The 20,047-nt window shown below is 40.2% G+C and overlaps 1 protein-coding gene across 2 annotated transcripts; it reads right to left on the bottom strand.

Moving 5' to 3' along the window:
- Positions 1-482: 482 nt before the first annotated feature.
- Positions 483-19,931, bottom strand: LOC133532301 (uncharacterized). Of its 2 annotated transcripts, XM_061870909.1 has the most exons (16): positions 19,530-19,668; positions 18,494-18,569; positions 16,907-16,991; positions 15,611-15,724; positions 15,067-15,165; positions 13,951-14,032; positions 13,332-13,433; positions 9,506-9,646; positions 8,238-8,370; positions 7,495-7,594; positions 6,617-6,730; positions 5,439-5,466; positions 4,678-4,736; positions 4,104-4,220; positions 2,484-2,621; positions 483-2,357 (listed from the first exon to the last, which is right to left on the bottom strand). In XM_061870909.1, exons 3-16 carry the CDS (start codon positions 16,964-16,966, stop codon positions 483-485), a joined length of 3,162 nt encoding a protein of 1,053 aa, XP_061726893.1. In that variant the 5' UTR covers positions 16,967-16,991; positions 18,494-18,569; positions 19,530-19,668. The 2 variants fall into 2 exon arrangements, with proteins under 2 accessions (XP_061726893.1, XP_061726894.1); XM_061870910.1 differs by lacking the exon at positions 483-2,357 and having other exon boundaries at positions 2,396-2,621; positions 19,530-19,931.
- Between the last annotated feature and the right edge of the window lie 116 nt (positions 19,932-20,047).

The following is a 20,047-nucleotide window of genomic DNA, read 5'->3' as shown; positions in this document are numbered from 1 at the left end:
AGCGCTGCTTGAATCTTGTGTTTTATTAAACTTCTTCTTACTTTTTGAAATATTTCGTTTCGATGTTATATCCTCTCTGATTATTATACGATTACTTCTAACATTTGTGTTATTGGTAATGTTATGTACTATATAGTTTGAAAGTATATAATCATTTTGATGTTTCTTTAGTGTAGTACAGTTTACTTTTGACGTATTTCCGCCATCTTTTCTAATGTTAATTGAAGCACCAGGTTCATCATTACAGTCTTTGCAGCAAATACCGCTATAGGATTCATGAAAGTCATCCTGAGATTTACTTGATACGAAACTATCTTGGCTAGAATATTCTTTTTTGTTGATACTATTAGATTGGCTCACACTATTCTGAAGAAGATTTTCATTAACTATTTTATTAGCATTAAAACTGTTAAGAATATGGGAGCATGTTCTTTTAATTTTCAATTCGTTTTTTAATGTTTCTTGAGAGTTCTCCTGATTTTCTATGCTGTATTTAAAAAATCTGAATTGTCATTAACATTTGTGCGACTTAGGTTAGGTTTACTAGATCGATTAACTGGAGGTGACTTTGGATCTTTTGCTTTTTGTTTTCTTGAATAATTTTTCTTTTTTTTAGATAGAGATATACTGTCACATCCATCTATCACAATATATGACGGTGCTGAACTCAATGACTCTCTATGGTTATGTATACCAGAATCCGATTTAGAATTATGGACACTATCTTTACTGGTGTCAGTAGAAGTACCAGGTTCAGGGTGAGCTTTATTACAACATAAACGACTGATAGATTTTTTCAAAAGATCTTGGGATTTGCTTAACATTGGTACGGGTATATTCCTGATCATTTCCATCAACTCTACAGCATGGTGTACAGTTTCCATATTCTCTTCACCGGCGTATCTTTTCATCCATTTAAATATTAGATACTTTAAATGTTCTAGTTCATCTATGTCTGAGGTTTTATTTTTATTAAACTCTAAATATTTTTGTCTTTCAACTATATCACTGGCTAAGTCAAGAACTATTACTTGTCTTAAATCTGTATCTTCTGCTTTTAATATTGATAAATCTGAAAGCCATTGGTCTATTCGCTCAGCAAGTTTTTTTTTATATCGAATTAAATTTTTCTCGATATCCCTGTCCATGATCGAGCCAATACTGTGTTGAGACATTTTTGTGCCTGATGTTTTAGAAATATAATTTCTTGACAAATTTTGAACCATAAAAACAGTTAATGGCTGTGTACTGAAATTCGTCACTTGTCTTTTAGTAAGCTTTTTTCTAAGTTTCTCCGTTTGTTGAGGAGCATGAAGAAAACCTTCTTCTGTCGCGAGCTTAGTGGTATTATGAAGTGTATTTGCTATTTCTTCAAATCCAATGTTATTATTTACCGAATCTTTTAAAATATCTACTAAATCTACTATTGTTTGCTTTATCGAATCTGAGTTTAGAACTTTTTGAGTCTGTAAATCATCTATCATTTCCTTGACTAAAAAATTCTTAGTTTCTTTATCAGTAATTTGATTTTGATGTAAATTTGCATTGGATTTGTCATTAACATTACCTGTGCTGGGTTTAGTTTTTGTTTCACCGAGTAAAATATTGTCCAATTTATACATCAAAGTGTCTGTAAGTTTGTTAAGGAAAGCTGCCTTGTCACAAGCATTGACTCCAATTAGTACCTCGTCAAGAATTCCCAAAATCTCTGTTCTCATAGTCTGTTCGCCGCAGCGTTTAGATTTTATAAATGCTAAATAATGTAATCTGTCAACAAAGGTATTTAATTCTTTGCCTTTTTCCACTGGTTTTGATTGATCGTCCTGTTTCTTTATAGATACATTATTTGACCATTCGTTTATAGCATCTTTGAATTCGTTCTGATCAGAGTGTTTGGCTTTCATTGCACCGTGGCTTTGAATAGTCTTCGTAGGTTTCTTTTTATTAAGTTTAAAACTTGATAGCTCTATTGAAGCTCTTTTTTTAGACTTTAGACAATCACCTATCTTCACTTTAATCTTCTGAGCTCCAGTTATAGGTACTTCGTTTAACCTAAACTTTAAATTCCTCAACACAACATCTTGTATTTCTTTAATCGTTGGATCACTCGTATCATCAAGCCAGGCTAAGATCTCACTTTTAAAGTCCCTATTCAGTCTAAAGTCGTTAAGACTTTTGCTTTTCTTAGCAATTATTTGAACAGGGTCACATTTTGGAAGTTCTGTGTTGCTGGTGACGGTTTCCACTGACCTTCCTGGGAAGTGAAAGGTTTGGACGGACTTGGTGATGAGAAGGCTGGGCAGATTGGGAACTGGTGTGGTTAGTTTAGAACAGGTTGGGGAAAGAGGGACCGCTATCTGTAATAAAAGTGAGGTTAGGTTTTAATATATAATGATTAAGTGTGCCGAGAAAATATTTAATTGTTTAATATTACTTATAATGTTTGAGTTACTTGTGCTATAATTTTTTCAGGATATACTTACTGTACGTTTACATATCGACAATGAATTTGTTTCAACTCCTAGCGAAGCTTTCGGAATTGAGTTGTCAATGGGATTAGCGAAGTTATCTGTTCCAGTTGTACATCTTGACGAGGGCGTGGGGGAGAGAGGGACAGCTATCTGTAAGAAAAATAGGAAAGAAAGATTAGCTATACATTTGTTTTCAGTGTAAGAATAACACGGTAAAGACGTCATTGCATTTTTTTTATTAAGGTTTACCAACAATTATTTACACCAATGCTAAGCTTAAATTACATGCATATGTATATCCTAATTGAGTAGTGTAATAATTACTTAAAGGCAAACTCCACGTGCGACAAAGTTGTGATTGATGCTTAAAAACTAACAACAGTGGGTATGTATAAAAAAATACACTTAAGTATAATTATAATATAATGAGTGCTAAGATTGACATAAAAAGAGGTCCCTGCCAAAAATTTAACTGTTGAGAAGAGAAAAACAAATGCATATACATTGAAAGTTACGGTACGGTTATTATGTACGAAACCATTGTAAGATTTTATTACTACGATGGTATAATGATTACAATGTTCATTACAACTATATTAAAAATCTTTAATTTACTTAGGAGCAGCCAGCTTTTTAATGCTTGTGCGTAATTTACTAGGTGGGTCGAAGTGAATATCAAAGACATCGCTTAATTCATTGGCAATTTGACAACATCTGCATATTGGTGAGTTCCTTCCCAGTACAGAACTTCTAGCTGGTGGGCACAAAGGTGTTATAGGATTGCGTGGAACGCTTGGTGGTGCTCGAAATCGAAAGAGTAATTGAGGGCAATCTATTTTGTAGTGGAGAATTTTGTGCAGAAATAATGTATCTAGAATTGTTCTACGAGTCTGAAGAGAATCCATTTTAAAATACTGCAGCTTCCGGTTGTACGATGTTCTTCTTCAAGCCACTATTAAGACGCATTCATAGGTAGAATGCCAAATGACGAACAAAACGTTTTTGCACACGTTCTAGTCTCAGAGAGTGAGCTGCAATGGAGCTGTATAATAGGTAGGGTCGCAAATTGCAAGATTAACAAGAGGTTAATCTTTTCACCGCCATTGACTTGATATAAAGTCAATTACGGCGAAAAATATAGGTATACATTTCGTGCCCCACACGCTACGACTTGATATGCTATACGGGTTGTCTACGTGCATTTTTTGCCATAGCGTTGATGACACTTTATTACTTCTTTGACGTGGCGGCGAAAAGGTTAAAAAATAAGAATCCAATTTTAAGCTTTGCCGTTCGTTTACAGTGATGGACTAACCAATAAGTAAATTAACAGTTAAGTCATCACGTCTTAGAGAACACAAAATCTCAGAAAACAATCGAGCCTGATGCATGACCCGATAGTTCTGTCACTATAAGTAATATTACCTATCATATATTTTTAAGATTTGTTGCATCCCACCAAGTTTCTTGAGTTGATATCTTATCATATGATTGGTGTTAAGTAGAAACAGTGGTAGTTTTTGACATAAGTACATTTGAATTAACTTAATTGAAAATTAATGATTATTAATTTTTATTCTTATTTAGTTAATGTAGGATGTAGTAATATAATAACAATAGAATTGTGCTTACAGTACGTCTGCTTATAGATAATGGTTTGGTGTCTACTCCTAGCGAAGTGGTTGCGACAGGCGAGCTGTGTCCTGGTGTAAGTCTTGACGAGGGTGTAGGGGAGAGAGGGACAGCTATCTGCAAAAAGTGAGGATAAAGGCAACTCTAGCAGGAGCAGTGTTGCAGTGTTCTTTGACCTTTCTAAAGCTTTTGATTGTGTAGATCACAGTATTTATTCAAAGAGAGAAATCAAAAGGTTATATATTAATAATTCATCCTATGTTCCCTGCTATACTGGGCACAGGCTTTCATCAAAATATATTAATAATTAATTGAGTAACGTCGTCCAAAACATTAGTGGAGTTTGGGAGTACCTCTAGGATCTATTTTAGGTCCATTTCTATTCTTAGTCTATGTCAATGACCTGAAATGTTATGTTAATATAAAGTTCAACATTGTTATAACGACATTTATTTATTTTGGAACTAAACTTAGTCTCTCTACGATCAGGACCACGATCTTCAGATATGAGGGAACGACCCCAAAGAGAGAATGAGATATATGCTAAAAGTAGAATAAACAAAATAATGCTTACTGTTCGTTTGGTAGAGGTTAGTTTGGCTTCCACCCCTAGTGAGGTGGTGGGGACGGCGGCTGAAAACATTCGAATGGGTTAATACGAGTAGGTAAAGTACGGTCATACTATAATTTCAGTACCATTTCGTATCTTGTCACAGAGACAATATTTTTTTATGATACAGGAGGCAACCGAGCAGACGGACCACCTGATGGTAAGCGATTACCGCCGCCCATGGACACCTGCAACACCAGAAGAGTTATAAGTGCGGTGCCGCTCTTGAAGGTCGTATCGGTCCGGAAATACCGCAGACAACAGTTCATTCCACAGTTTAGCTGTGCGAGGCAGAAAGTTTCTGGAGAACGACACAGTTGAGGACTGCCAACCATCTAAGTGGTAAGGATGGAAATGTTGTCGCGTAGGGCGATGGCGAAAAGAAGCGGCAGGGACTAATCCGAACAATTCCTCGGAGCACTCTTGTTATATATGCGATAGAAAATGCAGAGCGAGGCAACACCTCTACGCAGCGCCAAGGAGTCAAGCCGATTCAAAATACGCTGGCATCAGTCGACAATTCGAGTCGCTCTTCGTTGGATGCGGTCCAGGGGAGAAGCTAGTACTGGGGTGTGACTGAGTGTGGTCCCTAGCGACTTTCATATTGATCGTCAATATGACAAGGTACTAAATGGTACTGAAATTAAATTCTTTGTTTGTATGAGTGCCATGAGTGGCGTACATTTAGGTGCGCTTATATGTATTACGATGTAATTCATATTTACCTTGTACTGTGGTATTCACTGGGTAGCTCTGAAACATGAACGCCATACATTAAGGATGAGTTAAAACAAAATTGTAGGTATCACAACACCTAGCAAGACTCTTATATAAAAAAAGAGAAGCCTAGCGCAAACTTTCTAAGATAAGAGATAACTACAATAATAATCATCAGTTTTATTTTAGAATAGAAAGATATCTATACCTATCCTCTAAAACCTCTAAGTGTTAATAGTTTGGGTGTCCAGGTCCAAAGAGCCACAGTAAAGTAAAGCCAAAGTTCGTGGATTGCATCCGAACTCCTGATGAGTTTTTCAGAAGTAATCAATAAAAAGAAACATCAATTAATCCTGACTAAGAAACAACGGCTGGACATCAATTAATCCACAGTGTTGGCACAGCGAGCTGCAAAAGTGCATGGCACTTGCAAATTCCGCCATGTGCTAGATTTTTGAAAACCGAAATGAATCCCTGAAAACACTACCTACATAAGGTCTTTTTTCCTGAATACTTACAGTACACATAGAGGAATTGAGAAGCGCAACGACCTTATAAATAGATCCCATTTATAAAGTGGGTATGCACTTACATACTAAAAAATAAATAAAAAATCCGTTATTGGTTCCCAATATACTCGTACTTGCAAATAGAACGCGAGTAATACAAACGCGAATTTTCAGAAGATCTGCAACTATAGGAGATTTTTTGTCGTCGTGGTGTACGGAATGCCCCCCATACAGCCTCCATACCTTTGGCCCTTCGAGTTTCTGGTATAAAAAGGAGTCTCCCAAAGGCGTCCCTAGCTCACCTATAACTCTGTATCTTTAGGTATTTAAAAAAAGGTTAACAAAATCTACCCTCACATGGCTCCTTAAGCCAGTTGAGGGTAGATGAAAATATTACATGATCAAATAATGTAGGTTTAAAGTCAGGTCGTTTAGTGACAGATCCAGGCGGTTTTGTATTTGGTTGGTTAACCAATAAATGTTATAACTACCCGAAAATTTACAAATCGTTTGTTTACTTTTATTTAAATACCTAAAGATACAGAGTATAGGCGATAGGCTGGGGGGGGGGGGGGGGGGCAATACATATAGTTACAAATTATATTCTCCGGGGGGCAGCTGCCCCCTGTGCCCTCCCCCCATCCTGGCGACGCCCTTAGAGTTTCCGTTCAACTCACAAACTCCTGGGCAGGCTGCGAGTCTTCATGTTCGGTCTCCGAGGTCTCCAGAATCGGTGTGTCGCATTCATGGTCGATGCCGTCCAGGTACGTTGATAGCGTATGGGTGTGCGTCTGCGACACGAAAGTTTTGGTTATAAACAAACTTTTTGGGAATAGAGCAGGGGCATTCCACAAAAGTCTACCTTATCGGCGATCTGTTGGCCGTGTGGCGTGTGGTAGCTACCTTAATAAACTGAAGAAGTCTGTAATACCTATGTACCATTGAATTAAAAGATAAAGTAACAAACATTATCATGCAAAATATCAGCTTTTTAGCTTTTTTTTTTTTAGTTTTTTTTTTTGTTAGCTTTTATCATAGAACTGATAAGAAAAATAGCGTCACGTACAGGTTGATTCACGAAAGCTGGCACGAATGGAATGAACGAAACTTTCACTGCATGAGTGACAGCTGTAATATACAGTCAGAGCAACCATTTTAGTGATGAATGCGATTGCGATACACACATAGATATTTTCATAATTGAGTTATATCTAAGGATAGGCCTAAGAACGGGCACTAAGAATGGTGCAAGGTCAATGGTAGTACTCACGAATTCGAGCCAATCAGGCAGTCTAACGCAACTAGTTGCGACCCATCGCGCGCGTGATGCGAACTCGTTAACCAATCGCGTTGTGGCGACTGCACGATCGGCTCGAATTCGTGTGCGTGACACCGCTGTACTGGCCCCATTCTTATATTCCCCTAAAAGCCCGTCCTTAGATATATGTCAATGATTTTCATTCGTTCATTCAAGTCATTCCTTACATTCGTGCCAGCTCGTGTGATTCGACCTGTACCCGACACTTCTGGAATGCCCCAACTACCGTAGACTTACATAGGAAGATATACTTTTCAGACTCTTACGGAGTCTTCGGGTCATCTCCCGAATCTGCCTGATGTCGCTGTGCTTCGCGTACGCTTGCTTGCTGGCTTCTCTGCAAGACAAATTTCAGTAAACGTAAAACCACGAAACTGTAGTCCAAAAACTCTCAACAATCCAAAATTACTCGAATATCTTCGTTGATGTGTGATTATTATACCAAAGAGCGCCATTCTTACCCGTAGTACAAAGAGTGGGGAAGTAGGTTATCTTCATACAAACGCACCGAGCGCGGCTTGTATATGCATGTGTTGCACGCACACTCAAACAAAAGCTCCGACTGCCGCACTGAGAAACGGGAACGGGTTGAGATTTTGTTTGAGTGTGCGTGCGGCGACGCATGTGTGCGCATAGATACTATGGCGCACACATACAAGCCGCGCGCGCGCGGTGCGTTGTATGAAGATAACCTACTTCCCCACTCTTTGTACTATGTCTTACCGGGCATCGACTAAAAGTTTTGGCGCCATACCTTTGGCATTTGATATATTAGATGGCGCCACTTTTTTATATTTAACAAATTTAACACATATCAGTGAAAGAATAAGGATCAAAGTCAAATGGCGTTCCAAAAGTTTTAATCATGTGTCGAGACTAGTTGAGAGATGGCAGTAAATTTACTGTCTCTATAAAATTTTCTTTGACAATCCACCTCTATTGCAAATTCTCTTTGCAGGCAGGTAACATTTAAAGATTACCTCAAATGGTTGAAATCATTCCTCCTGTCTCTAGTAGGGTCTTCCTCGGGAGCCCTAGGTCTGTATTTGTAGGTCTCTTCATAGGTCTTGGGGCGGACGGGCTCTCGCTGCGGGGAGTGGCGGGGGGAACGGGCTAAAAATGGGATAACTGGAGGCCTAGCCAATCATAATCGTTGATAGATAAAGCCATTTGAAACTCAATAAGTTTTTGGCAAAAACCTCATTTTTGGTACTAGCTTTTATTGCAGACTGTACTTTTCTTTCCATAGACAACTAATACTCATCGAGATAATTCTAAAAACCCCAAACACAATTAAGTTGTGTTATTTTATCACAGAGTTCCTATGGCTACCTCCTGTCTCCATCATCAGATCAGCTTGATGGTACCATAATATAGCATTGTCTCCCGACTTGCATATGTATGCAAATTTTCAGCTTCTTCGGAAACCAGGAAGTGGGTCAAATTTAACTTGTAAAATTAGCCCGTATAAACAAACAGTTACATAAGTACTAAGTACATTGCAAGTTAAATAAAAGCTTGTAAAAAGTGTATGGAAATAGTCACGTGCCTTGTCGATGCACGATTGTCATTTTGACTAGGCCCCCTGATAATGATAATAAAACCAGCCGCGTGCGAGTCGGACTCGCACACCACGGGTTCCGTACCATTATATACAAAACGGCATAAAAATCACGTTTGTTGTGTGGGGCTCAATATTTAATTTATTCCGTTTTTTAGTATTTGTTGTTATAGCGGCATCAGAAATACATCTGTGAAAATTTCAATTGTCTAACTATCACGGTTCATGAGATACAGCCTGGTGACAGACAGACGGACAGCGGAGTCTTAGTTATAGGGTCCCGTTTTACCCTTTGCCGTAGCCAACATGCCAATCGAATCGTTAAAGCTCCGTAGCGAACGAAACGCAACTGTCACTGACTTACTGTCGCACTAGTATGGAAGGTTGCCAGAGCTCAACGAAGGGGGGCGGGTTGCCGACCCTGACGGCAACGCGCATGTAACTCCTCTGGAGTTGCAGGCGTACATAGGCTATACGGACACTGCTTACCATCAGGCGGGCCGTATGCTTGATTGCCACAAACGTAGTATAAAAAAATGGAAGAGTGATAGAGAGAGAGATGACTACGCTACGCTAGGGAGCAGGTTTTGCTACGCGGACAGGGGCTTCAACACTTCACCCGAGCGTTTAGAAGAGACGGACGGGTACTTTCGGAGTGACCCCTTAAATAAACTACAACATACTTACAGGCCCTCGGCATGGCGTAAGTAACCAACCGCTCAAACACTTCGGCCGAGCGTTCGGGAGAGACGGACGGATACTTTCGGAGCGACCTCTCGAACGTGTCGGAGTCGGAGCAGCGGGACATGCGAGGAGTGTACACGTCGCCTAAAACACACATACATTAATTGACTATAAAAACCGGACTCGCCCACCGAGGGTTCCGTACTTTTTAGTATTTGTTGTTATAGCGGCAACAGAAATACATCATCTGTGAAAATTGCAACTGTCTAACTATCACGGTTCATGAGATACAGCCTGGTGACAGACGGACGAACAGCTGAGTCTTTGTAATAGGGTCCCGTTTTACCGTTTGAGTACGGAACCCTAAAAATGGTGTTGTCCATGGGCGACGGTACTCGCTTACAAACAGGCGACTCGTCTGCTAGTTTGCCACTTATATCATAATACAAAAAAAAAACAATTTCAGGATGCTGATATATTTATATTTACAGATGTCGTAGGCATCGAAATTTTTATCGCATGGTAAGTAAGACTAACACCGAGCTATGGAGTCGACATTAGCAATAAAATTCAACTCATATCTACTCTTAAATATTTAAAATAAATAAATAAAAAATAAATAAATATTATAGGACATTATTACACAAATTGACTAAGTCCCACAGTAAGCTCAATAAGGCTTGTGTTGAGGGTACTTAGACAACGATATATATAATATATAAATATTTATAAATACTTAAATACAAAGAAAACACCCATGACTCAGGAACAAATATCCATGCTCATCACACGAATAAATGCCCTTACCAGGATTTGAACCCGGGACCATCAGCTTCGTAGGCAGGGTCACTACCTACTAGGCCAAACCGGTCGTCAAAAATTCGTTCGTTTAATTAGTTATTTAAATTTTATAATCAAGATCCTTTAATTTCGCCTTTCAAAATACATAAATAACAAATAAGCCTAAGAAGTGCATGCAAGTTGCGTAAAATTTCCAAAGATGTACGAAAAGTTCACGTAAATTTTCAAGATTCAGGAAAATTTCATTTCCCATATGAGAAGCTTGCGAAATTTTAGATGTGAAAATTTCTCAATTTTAGAAAGTTCCGACGTAACATCTGCATATATATTCCAGGAACAAGGGCGGATCCAGAAGGAGAGGGGGATCATGCAAACTTGCATATTCTTAAAGTTTCCTCGATTATCCTTATTCTCTTTTGTAATGAAATTACATACTCGTAAAATAATACATACATACATACATATAATCACGCCTATTTCCCGAAGGGGTAGGCAGAGACCACGGATTTCCACTTGCTACGATCCTGACATACCTCTTTCGCTTCCTTCACTTTCATGACATTCCTCATACACGCTCGTCGGTTTAGGGTGCTCTTGACCTGGCCTTTCTTCAGGATTTCCCCGATTTGATCAGAGAAAGTCCGCCGAGGTCTACCCCTTCCAGCTCCCTCTTCTACTTCTCCCTTATACACTCTCTTTGTTAACCTTCTTTCACTCATTCTTTCCACGTGTCCAAACCATCTCAACATACCTTTCTCAATTTTTGTCACTACATCTTCGTTCAGTCCACACTTTTCCCTTATCACACTGTTCCTAATTCTATCTTGTAATTTTACACCACACACACTTCTCAACGCTCTCATTTCCACTGCATTCACTTGACTCTGATGTTTCTTCTGCCATACCCAACTTTCGCTACCATACATAAGTGTACGTAAAATAATAAATTGAGAAAAGTAACTCCTGTTATTGTTATTTCACGTGTTCAGTGCTTATCGCTATTTTGTTCAACATTATAGTGCAATAAAGTATATTGGCGGTCGAAAATAAATCAGAAACCAAGAGGCCTTTTCTTCGGAGATATTCATAAGAAAAACTGCATTCAAAGATAATAATAATATTGTTGCCTGGACTCAAACCGGTTAAATATGTAAAAAACTGGAATTCATTTATTGGAAAAATGTTATAAATTCGCACATAAAAATTTTCAAGAAGCATAACCATAAATTCTTCCAGCAAAATGATGAAACTAGCTATAGTGTTAGTGTTTATAAGTGTTACATTAGGTGCAGACCATCTGCGTATCTATAAAGGGAAACACGTCCCAGAAAACGAATTCCCTTTTATCGTGCTATTTTACCTAAAAATAATTCCACAGTTTACTTTTAGAATGTGTACTGGAAGCCTGATTGCCGAGAACTGGGTGCTCACAGCCGCGCACTGCTTGGTCACGGAACTCGAACTGGCTATAAGATATGGAGATTTTACTTTACCACCAACGGAGACATCTTTAAATTCGAATATAATAAAAACATTCGCGCCACCGACGTCTAGTTTTCCGACGATGACTCAGGAAGGATTAGAGATGGGACCAATGAATGACTTAGGATTGGTTTTAGTTGAAAAAATCCCAAAGAAGCATGCGAAACTATTAGCGTTAGACTATAAGACTTTATTCGGTCTGCCTGTGAAATTCGCAGGTTTTGGAAAAACGGGAGGTACTTTAACTGAACAGTTTTCTTTGAATAAAACAGTTGAGCTTGCCGGGAAGCCTCTACAAATGGGTGAGGGTATTGTAGTGCCTTGTTATAACATTGAAAATATTGGACCAGTGGTATGTGTTGCAGCGAAGTGCTCGAACAAAAAGCAAATTACTCTTCAAGGGGACTCTGGGGGGCCGTTGGTGCTCAATGGCAGTATAATCGGCGTCATCAAAGGAGGGGAAACCCAGCATGTTTCGTTAAGTGGAGCATTCACTCCTGTCAGTATTTATTTGCAATGGATAAAAGAGGTCATGAATTCAAACGGGTATTCGGCCCGAAGGTCGCGGGTTCGAATGCCGACTCGTACCACTAGGATTCTTAAAAAGTATCTACCAAATATCCCAAATATCCTCGCATAACCAATCCCTAAGAAAACATCGCGTAGACACCGGCCTATCAGATGGCAGCTGCTTTCGTTAATATGAGAACCTGTGCCTATTCTTGGGAATGGATTGCGGAGCAGCGACTTCAGAATCCCCAAGTTAGCCGTGTCAAAGTGAAGCTAGGAAGAAGAAGTATTCGAACGGCCATCAAACCATCTTAAAAACTTAGGTTATTTGCCTTCTGGTACAAGCAAGTTGACCATCCTTCATTACTAAACTATACACAGCATGACAACCATATAACAATATCAAGAAGCTGATGCTAACAGGCAAGAGACAAGACAGAGACAGAGAGAGAGAGAGAGAGAGAGAGTAAGAGACAGGAGATGAAAGGACTGTGGACGAACGATGCTGAACTACATGCTACATGTGAAGACTAATTTTGTATCACTTCTACAAACGATATCACAATACTTAGAAATAAAGGAAAAGGGGAAACAGTCACTGTCTCGGGCGGGACTCGCCGGAGATAGTGAGTTTTTCTACTATGAAGACTCAAACTGCCTTTCCACAAAACACAAATCAAGGCAACTCAAGACGTCAGAATACCTAAACCTTCTGAGAGACCTTGGAGTCACGATAAACGAGAGAAGCTGGGACCATCCTTAGCATATTTTATAGTCTTCATTCCTCAAGCCCAGCAATTTATGATCAAGCAACTCTTCATGAGAATGTGCGTTGTATGAGAACCGGTAAAAGAGAAAATATCGATAAAATACGTCTTTCGAAGACGCTCTAAGTAGAAGTGATCAATGCCTTGGTTTACATTAAAATTATTAATTAATTTAGGTTTCTCTTACATAAACATGTCTAATTTTTTCACGTTTCCGTTTTGTGACGATAAACTGGAGCTGATAAATACAAGAAGGCTGCTTGACGTACCTCTGTTCGGCCAGTTCATTCCCCCTCGGTAGCTAGTGGTCTTGATCGGCACGCTGCCTGTCTCCCCGCTGCCCCTGCCACCGACTTGGAAGTTGTCACACCCTGAGAACACAAAGCTTAGTTACAGAGGATTCAAAATAAATTTGACGACCGGTCTGGCCTAGTGGGTAGTGACCCAGCCTATGAAGCCGATAGTCCTGGGTAAGGGCATTTATTTGTGTGATGAGTACAGATATTTGTTCCTAAGTCATGGGTGTTTCTTATGTATTTAAGAATTTGTATATATATATATCGTTGTCAGATTACCCACATCACAAGCCTTCTTGAGCTTATTGTGGGGCATAGTCAATTTGAGTAAGAATGTCCTATATATAATTAAATCCTGTACAGTATAGTTCTCTGTTTTAACTTAAAGTTTTAAGTTGATCGTGGATATGAATTAAGAAGAAGGCCCGAACCACCATTCGACTCGGTGTCTTCAGCTTAGCCACCAAAATTAAAAGCGGCCACTGGAGCGCTGGTCACTTTTTCATTAATATACGACATCTATATCAGTGTATTACATCATGATCTGAAAACCAGTTGTTTCTAAACACGAACGGCGGTAAGTGATACAAACCGTAGGCGACATCAGGGCGCTGCGGCGGGAACTCTGAGGTCATCGGTGGAGGCGATGTCGGGGTCATCTTGCAGTGCTGTACCTGGAATTATTGTCACTAATCATCATCCTCTTCTTCCTCGCGTCGACCCGGCATTTTTGCCACGGCTCATGAGAGCCTGGGGTCCGCTTGACAACTAATTCCCAGAGTTGCGTAGGCACTAGTTTTTACGAATGCGACTGCCATCTGTCCTTCCAACCCAGAAGGTAAACTAGGCCTTGTTGGGATTAGTCCGGTTTCCTCACGATGTTTTCCTTCACCGAAAAGCGACAGGTAAATATCAAATGATATTTCGTACATAAGTTCCTAAAAACTCATTGGTACGAGCAAGGGTTTGAACCCGCGACCTCCGGATTGCAAGTCGCACGCTCTTACCGCTAGGCCACCAGCGCTTTACACTAATCATCATCATCACCCTTAAAGGAAACTACAGGGTCTACTGTGTACGGGCCTAGCTCCTTCAGGCAGCTTAGCATCATTGCAAGCTTGTATTTAACTTGCCGTGTGTTGTGGGGGTCAAATCATGGAACTAAAATAGAAGCAATTAAAGAATCGAGTTGCTACAAACTGTTTCTTGGGTTGGAGACTAATAGCCGTACGTAACAGACTACCGTACCGGACAGTGACATTGGTGCCGTCGGTATATCTCTTTCCCAATGTAACTTATAGCTGCGTCGCCGCCGTCCTACGGCGACTATCTTACACTATCTATACGTGCGCCGCACCGCACCAAGGTTGCGGTCCGGTGTGGTAATCTGTAGATACTTTAATACGTAGTCGTAGTAGTAGTCCACGAAAAATATGCATAAAGACGACTAAATATTCGGTCACGATCATTGCCATACACATTAAAGTCAGCTAAGTATAATAAGAAAGGCTAGAGTAAAGCATAGATGTAGTACATAATCTTGTACCATCGTATTTTCACGGAAATGCACGAACGTGCTATGCTATTTCAGTCAGTCTCAGAACAAAAAGTACTCACGTTGACTGAAGTAGCATGACAAATACGAACGTTTCCGAGAAAATACTATGGCAAAGGATTATGCATTACATCTGTAGATATATATAATTACCCTGTAGATGGTGGCATACTGTCCGTCGATGGCCTGTGTGGTGCTGTCGCGCTGGCCCATGTGACCCGAATGGCCTTTCATACGGGCTGGCTCAGGGTGCTGTGAAAACAAATAACACACGGTGCTATGACAACGGGTTGGATCTCGGCTTTGAGCTCAGGAATTGTTGTTTATTCGCATAAACCCGAGATTTCACTAGACCCAAAAGAAAGAAATCGCACGGCGTGAAATCACATGATCTTGGTGGCCAGTTGACATCTGAATTTTGTAAGATTTTTGTCCCGCCGCAGAATACACAGGATACCTATATGAATGGCCACAATCATCTCTGTTTAACTGACCACCTTGTTTCCTCACCTATGACTGAGAGTTAAAGCTATTATGTGAATACGTATTTGCAACCCAAGTAACGCCGTTACAACCGGATTATCCCGTATCAGTTCCGAATAATTGTGACAACCCCACCGATAAGGAACTTCGTTCCAATAAACAAGATTTAAATCGCGCATTCGTATTGAGACACCCTATGTTATGGTTTGGGTACCTTGTAGTTGTTGGCGTTCCGTGCGGCGACCTGAGTGCTGGCATCGTAGCTCGGCCCTGTCCCGGTGTCCGCCGTCCTACCTTGAAACTTTTCTGACTTTGGCACTAGTTCTACCTGAAATTCAAATCATCTTTATGGTAGAGAAAACTAAAGTTTCTAGTGTCTACGGCCTCGGCTCTGTGCCTATGTCTGCCGCCCTGCCCTACCCAGGCACTTGTCTGATTTTGAGACTAGGTGATTTCACTTGGAATGTATAAGATCACTATTATGTAGATCACTAGGATCTAAATGATTGAACGCATTCTACCCGAAGTTTTATTTTTAATTCTACCCCTAAATGGGTGAAAGTGGGGTTGAAAGTTATAACCTCTACGCAAACGACATCGCAGGTAGACTACTCATAGCATCATCTACTTCCTTCTTCATTATCGTATCCTCATGACTGATGGACGTAACGACTGTGGACACTTTTCACCAGCGGTCTCAAGCTGCTCTCTCCGTGTATAGCTTGTAAAATGGCTTCAGTCTCTGACGTAAAGCTGTCCGGCCACCGCGTAAACCTACATCCCTACGCTTCCTTGCCATGCGGCCAATAAGTAAGTATAGGGAGCGTGCATGAACTGTAGGAGGCAGCACAGGAGCCGTCAGATTTTTGGCGCGAGGCGTAAATGTGATGTTTTTTGTTCCGATGTAGCCCCTAAGATGGCAGAACCTACTATGCACAAGAAAACACGTGACGTGTACATGTGCATGTTTGTGGTTCCGATTCAGGCCACAAGATGGCAGACCCTCCAACGCGCACGGTCCCTATAATAGTAGAGTTGCCACCAGATATATCGGAGCGGCCAAGGTGCTCACAAATATCTGAACACGCCTCTATTGTCAAGGCGTTAGAGTGCGTATTTAGATATTCTTTCACAGCAGCTCCGATATATTTTAATGGCGAGTTTACAAGGCAAAGGTTACGTGTTATTAGTTTAAGGTTAAAGAGGTTATATTATAGTTTAAGATATCACGTACCCGTCACATGGGTCGGGGTACCTATGTGGCGTCGTGTTTGTTATTCATGATGGTCAATCCAAACACGACGATGCTTGGTCTACCTCTTTGAAAGAAAAACGCATCAGGCGCCACGAGCAGGCCTCTAACCCCCCGTCCACCTGGCGAAGCATACACCTGCCGCGTGTGTGGACGTGGGATCCTCTCTCGCATAGGGCTATATAGCCACGAACGCAAGTGTCGTTACCAGGATGCTGCAACATCTCACACAGATGTAAAGGCCTCTTATTCACGTACCCGTAAATCAGCATCAAGGAAGCTCTGCAGCACAGCCTGCATCAATCGGTCAGTTTCCATATTAGACCTCTGGTATTACGCTGTTCTGTAAGTAAAATGGGTTATTTTAGTGTATAACCGGTCTTCGTCTTTCTGATGCGAGGAGAAGAAAGGAGTATGTTAATTCCCTGACGCTCTTAGCAGTAAGATAGCAGAAAATATCCTGATGTGCGAAAGGACAGCGTGCCTCGACAATGAATGGTACAATCCACATTGTATTTTCCATACGCTAAGTATTAGCATCGGTAAGTAAAACGTTCTTCTTATTTTCGTGTCGAGGTTCCTTTTTCATACGAGCCCTGGCTATCGCGTCCTTTCAGAGCTCCGAGCAGTGATGCGGGCATGCGGGGCACGCAAGTAGATGTGCCGTGGTTTGCGGAGTTTGTATGCTAGGAAGCAGTACCCATTTGGCCATGTTTCGCTTACAGCGACCCACTTACTAAAAACCAAATTTGCGTCATCATTTACATAAATAATAAAGAGCGTGGGGCCGGTCATTTATATTAGTGATGTTAGATCTGTGTACCACATTTGTAGAAATGTCATAATTTTTTTTTATTACTACTTATACTCATAATGTTGTGTTTCTGCCGGTGAGTAAGGTTGCCAGAGCTCAACGAGGGTGCAGAGTGTTAGGGTCGGCAACGCGCATTTGACTTTTATGAATGAAATCAATCATATTGTCCATACAAATTTGATCATGATTGTAGGTACATAGGCTACGGTGACTGCTTGCCGCTTGCTTGCTTGCTTGGGCCGTATGCTAGTTTGCCATTGACGAGTATTAAAAAAATAACACATCACACGTGCGGTCAAATGCGGTGATGCCGCGAGCATGGAGTCGAGGAGACGAGTATAGGTAAGAGCAAATTATTATATTTGACGGCTGAACTTAACTAGGTTGCCGAACGTTTGACAATCCAGCCCGCGTAGCCAACGTGCCAATCGTTAACGAACCGTAGCGTAGCGTATTCGTCTCTCTCTCTCTCACTCTTCCCTATTAGTGCGACAGTGACAGTTGCGTTTCGTTCGCTACGGAGCGTTAATGATTGGCACGGGGGCTACGCGGGCTGGATTGTCAAACGTTCGGCAACCTAGTTAAGTTCAGCCGACCGTAGATACTACGACTACGGCAAGACTAATAGTCGGATCTTCGAGCAACACAGGGAAGGGAGACGGCATTCATACTATTTCCCCTCTGCCAAAGTACTGGCACAACTGTGCCTATGGCGGTGCATGTTGTGACTCGTCCGTACACAAAAAGAGATCGAGGTGTGCAAGATTTGTCTTTGATGTGTGTCATTTTCTATGTATTTGTGTCGTCATTATAGATTGGATTTTGTATGTAGTGAGTGAGAAGTGTGACTGTGTGCACGTTTCCCCTAAAACGTAGTGATTATATGCTCTTTGGTTTCCCCACGCAAAAAATGGCAGAAAGATTTGTACGGTAAGATATCGCCTAGGCTCCTCCCTTCCGACGTGTCGGAAGCCGGTGTTGCTCGAAGAGTCGGATAGTAAGTAAATTACTTTAATTAAAGTCATAATTACCATTAATTTAAGCCACTTTGAGACGTAATTAAACAAATCGGGTCGGTAACAGCCCTGAGTTTCGCTTTCTTCAAGCCTACAAAACGAAATCATTAACTGAGGATGTGAGGAGTCGCCAATACATATACCACAATACAAAATTAGAGCTAGGGAAGTATGAATCTAGTTGTATTTTTAATTGGAATGAATTTCATTTGGTCTAAAATTATATGAGATAAAAGAAATGCTTCTTTTATCTCATATAATTTTGTTTGTTTGTTTGTATGAAAGTTGAAACTACATCGAAACAGAGGGCACAGTCACGTCTGAAATTATCGATACGAAAAATGTGCCAAAAATATGTATACACTGCCTAAATATATGGGCAATCAAGTCGTGTATACATATTTTTGGCACTTTTTTACGTATCGATATTTTCAGATGTGACCGTTGGGCGGCACGAAGATCAAGTTAAAAAACAAAACTACACGTGAATAAAATGAAGCGCACACAATCACAACTCGAAAATTGAACGGTGCACCGCTCTCCGCGGTGATTGGCCCAAACCCGGTAAGTTGAGTATGTGTGCGTGGTAAAACGGCTTGTTATGAAGTAACGATTTGATCTTAGCGGCCGTATATCTATTTCTCAGATTTATCAACTTTATGTTGTGTTGTGTATCAACCTATTCATGGTCTTGCCGCTTAAACTAAGTACATATCAGTCATAAGAAATCAACTACGTAACTAGCAGTAAAAAAATCTTTATTTACAATAACAATATACATAATGGATATAAACTGTACAGATGATTACTATAACTAGCTTATATCTAAAATAGGCCCTTGAGGCATTGTACAGTCAGCGTCAAATACTTAGTAGCAACCAAAGTAGCCAAATAGTTCGGTACACCATATATTTAGTATGGTGTACCGAACTATTTGGCCACTCTGACTGCTACAAAGTATTTGATGCTGACTGTACCAAGGATAGCAGTTATATTTGCCTTAGGAAGACACATACTGTCAATAAAATGCGATGATAGGTAAATAACTCACATGGCCTGTAATGTGTTAAAAACACACCGTGTTTATAATTTCGGAAAAATACAAAGGAATTTCAAAATGTATTGAAAAAACTAATAATTACATAGCAAATTTAGAATTTTAGGACATTATGACGCTAATTCATGACAGTAAAATTTGACATGATTTGACAGAATATTATTTTCTCCTTTTTCTCAATTTACATAAAAATCAGAAACATATTTATTTGTTGAAGGTGAGTAGCGTGTTTTTATGGTCTATGACCTTTGCTGTATAATATTGGTTTTTGCTGTAACGCCCAAAAATAATGATATATAAACACAGTAGGCTAACCTAACGCAAGGAATACTTACTAGGAAAAAAAGCAAAGCATCAAATTAAACCAGATTAACCTACATACATTCTTTAATATTCATCTGGGGGCACGGTAGTGCCCTCGCCAAGACGAGCAAAGCGAAGGCACTACCTACCTTTTCTCGAAGCGCTCTGACGTGTAAATGTACATGTTTATGGTTCTGATTCAGGCCACA

Source organism: Cydia pomonella, chromosome 26, assembly GCF_033807575.1.
Source record: "Cydia pomonella isolate Wapato2018A chromosome 26, ilCydPomo1, whole genome shotgun sequence".
NCBI lineage: Eukaryota > Metazoa > Arthropoda > Insecta > Lepidoptera > Tortricidae > Cydia > Cydia pomonella.
This window is presented reverse-complemented; position numbering and strand designations above follow the sequence as displayed.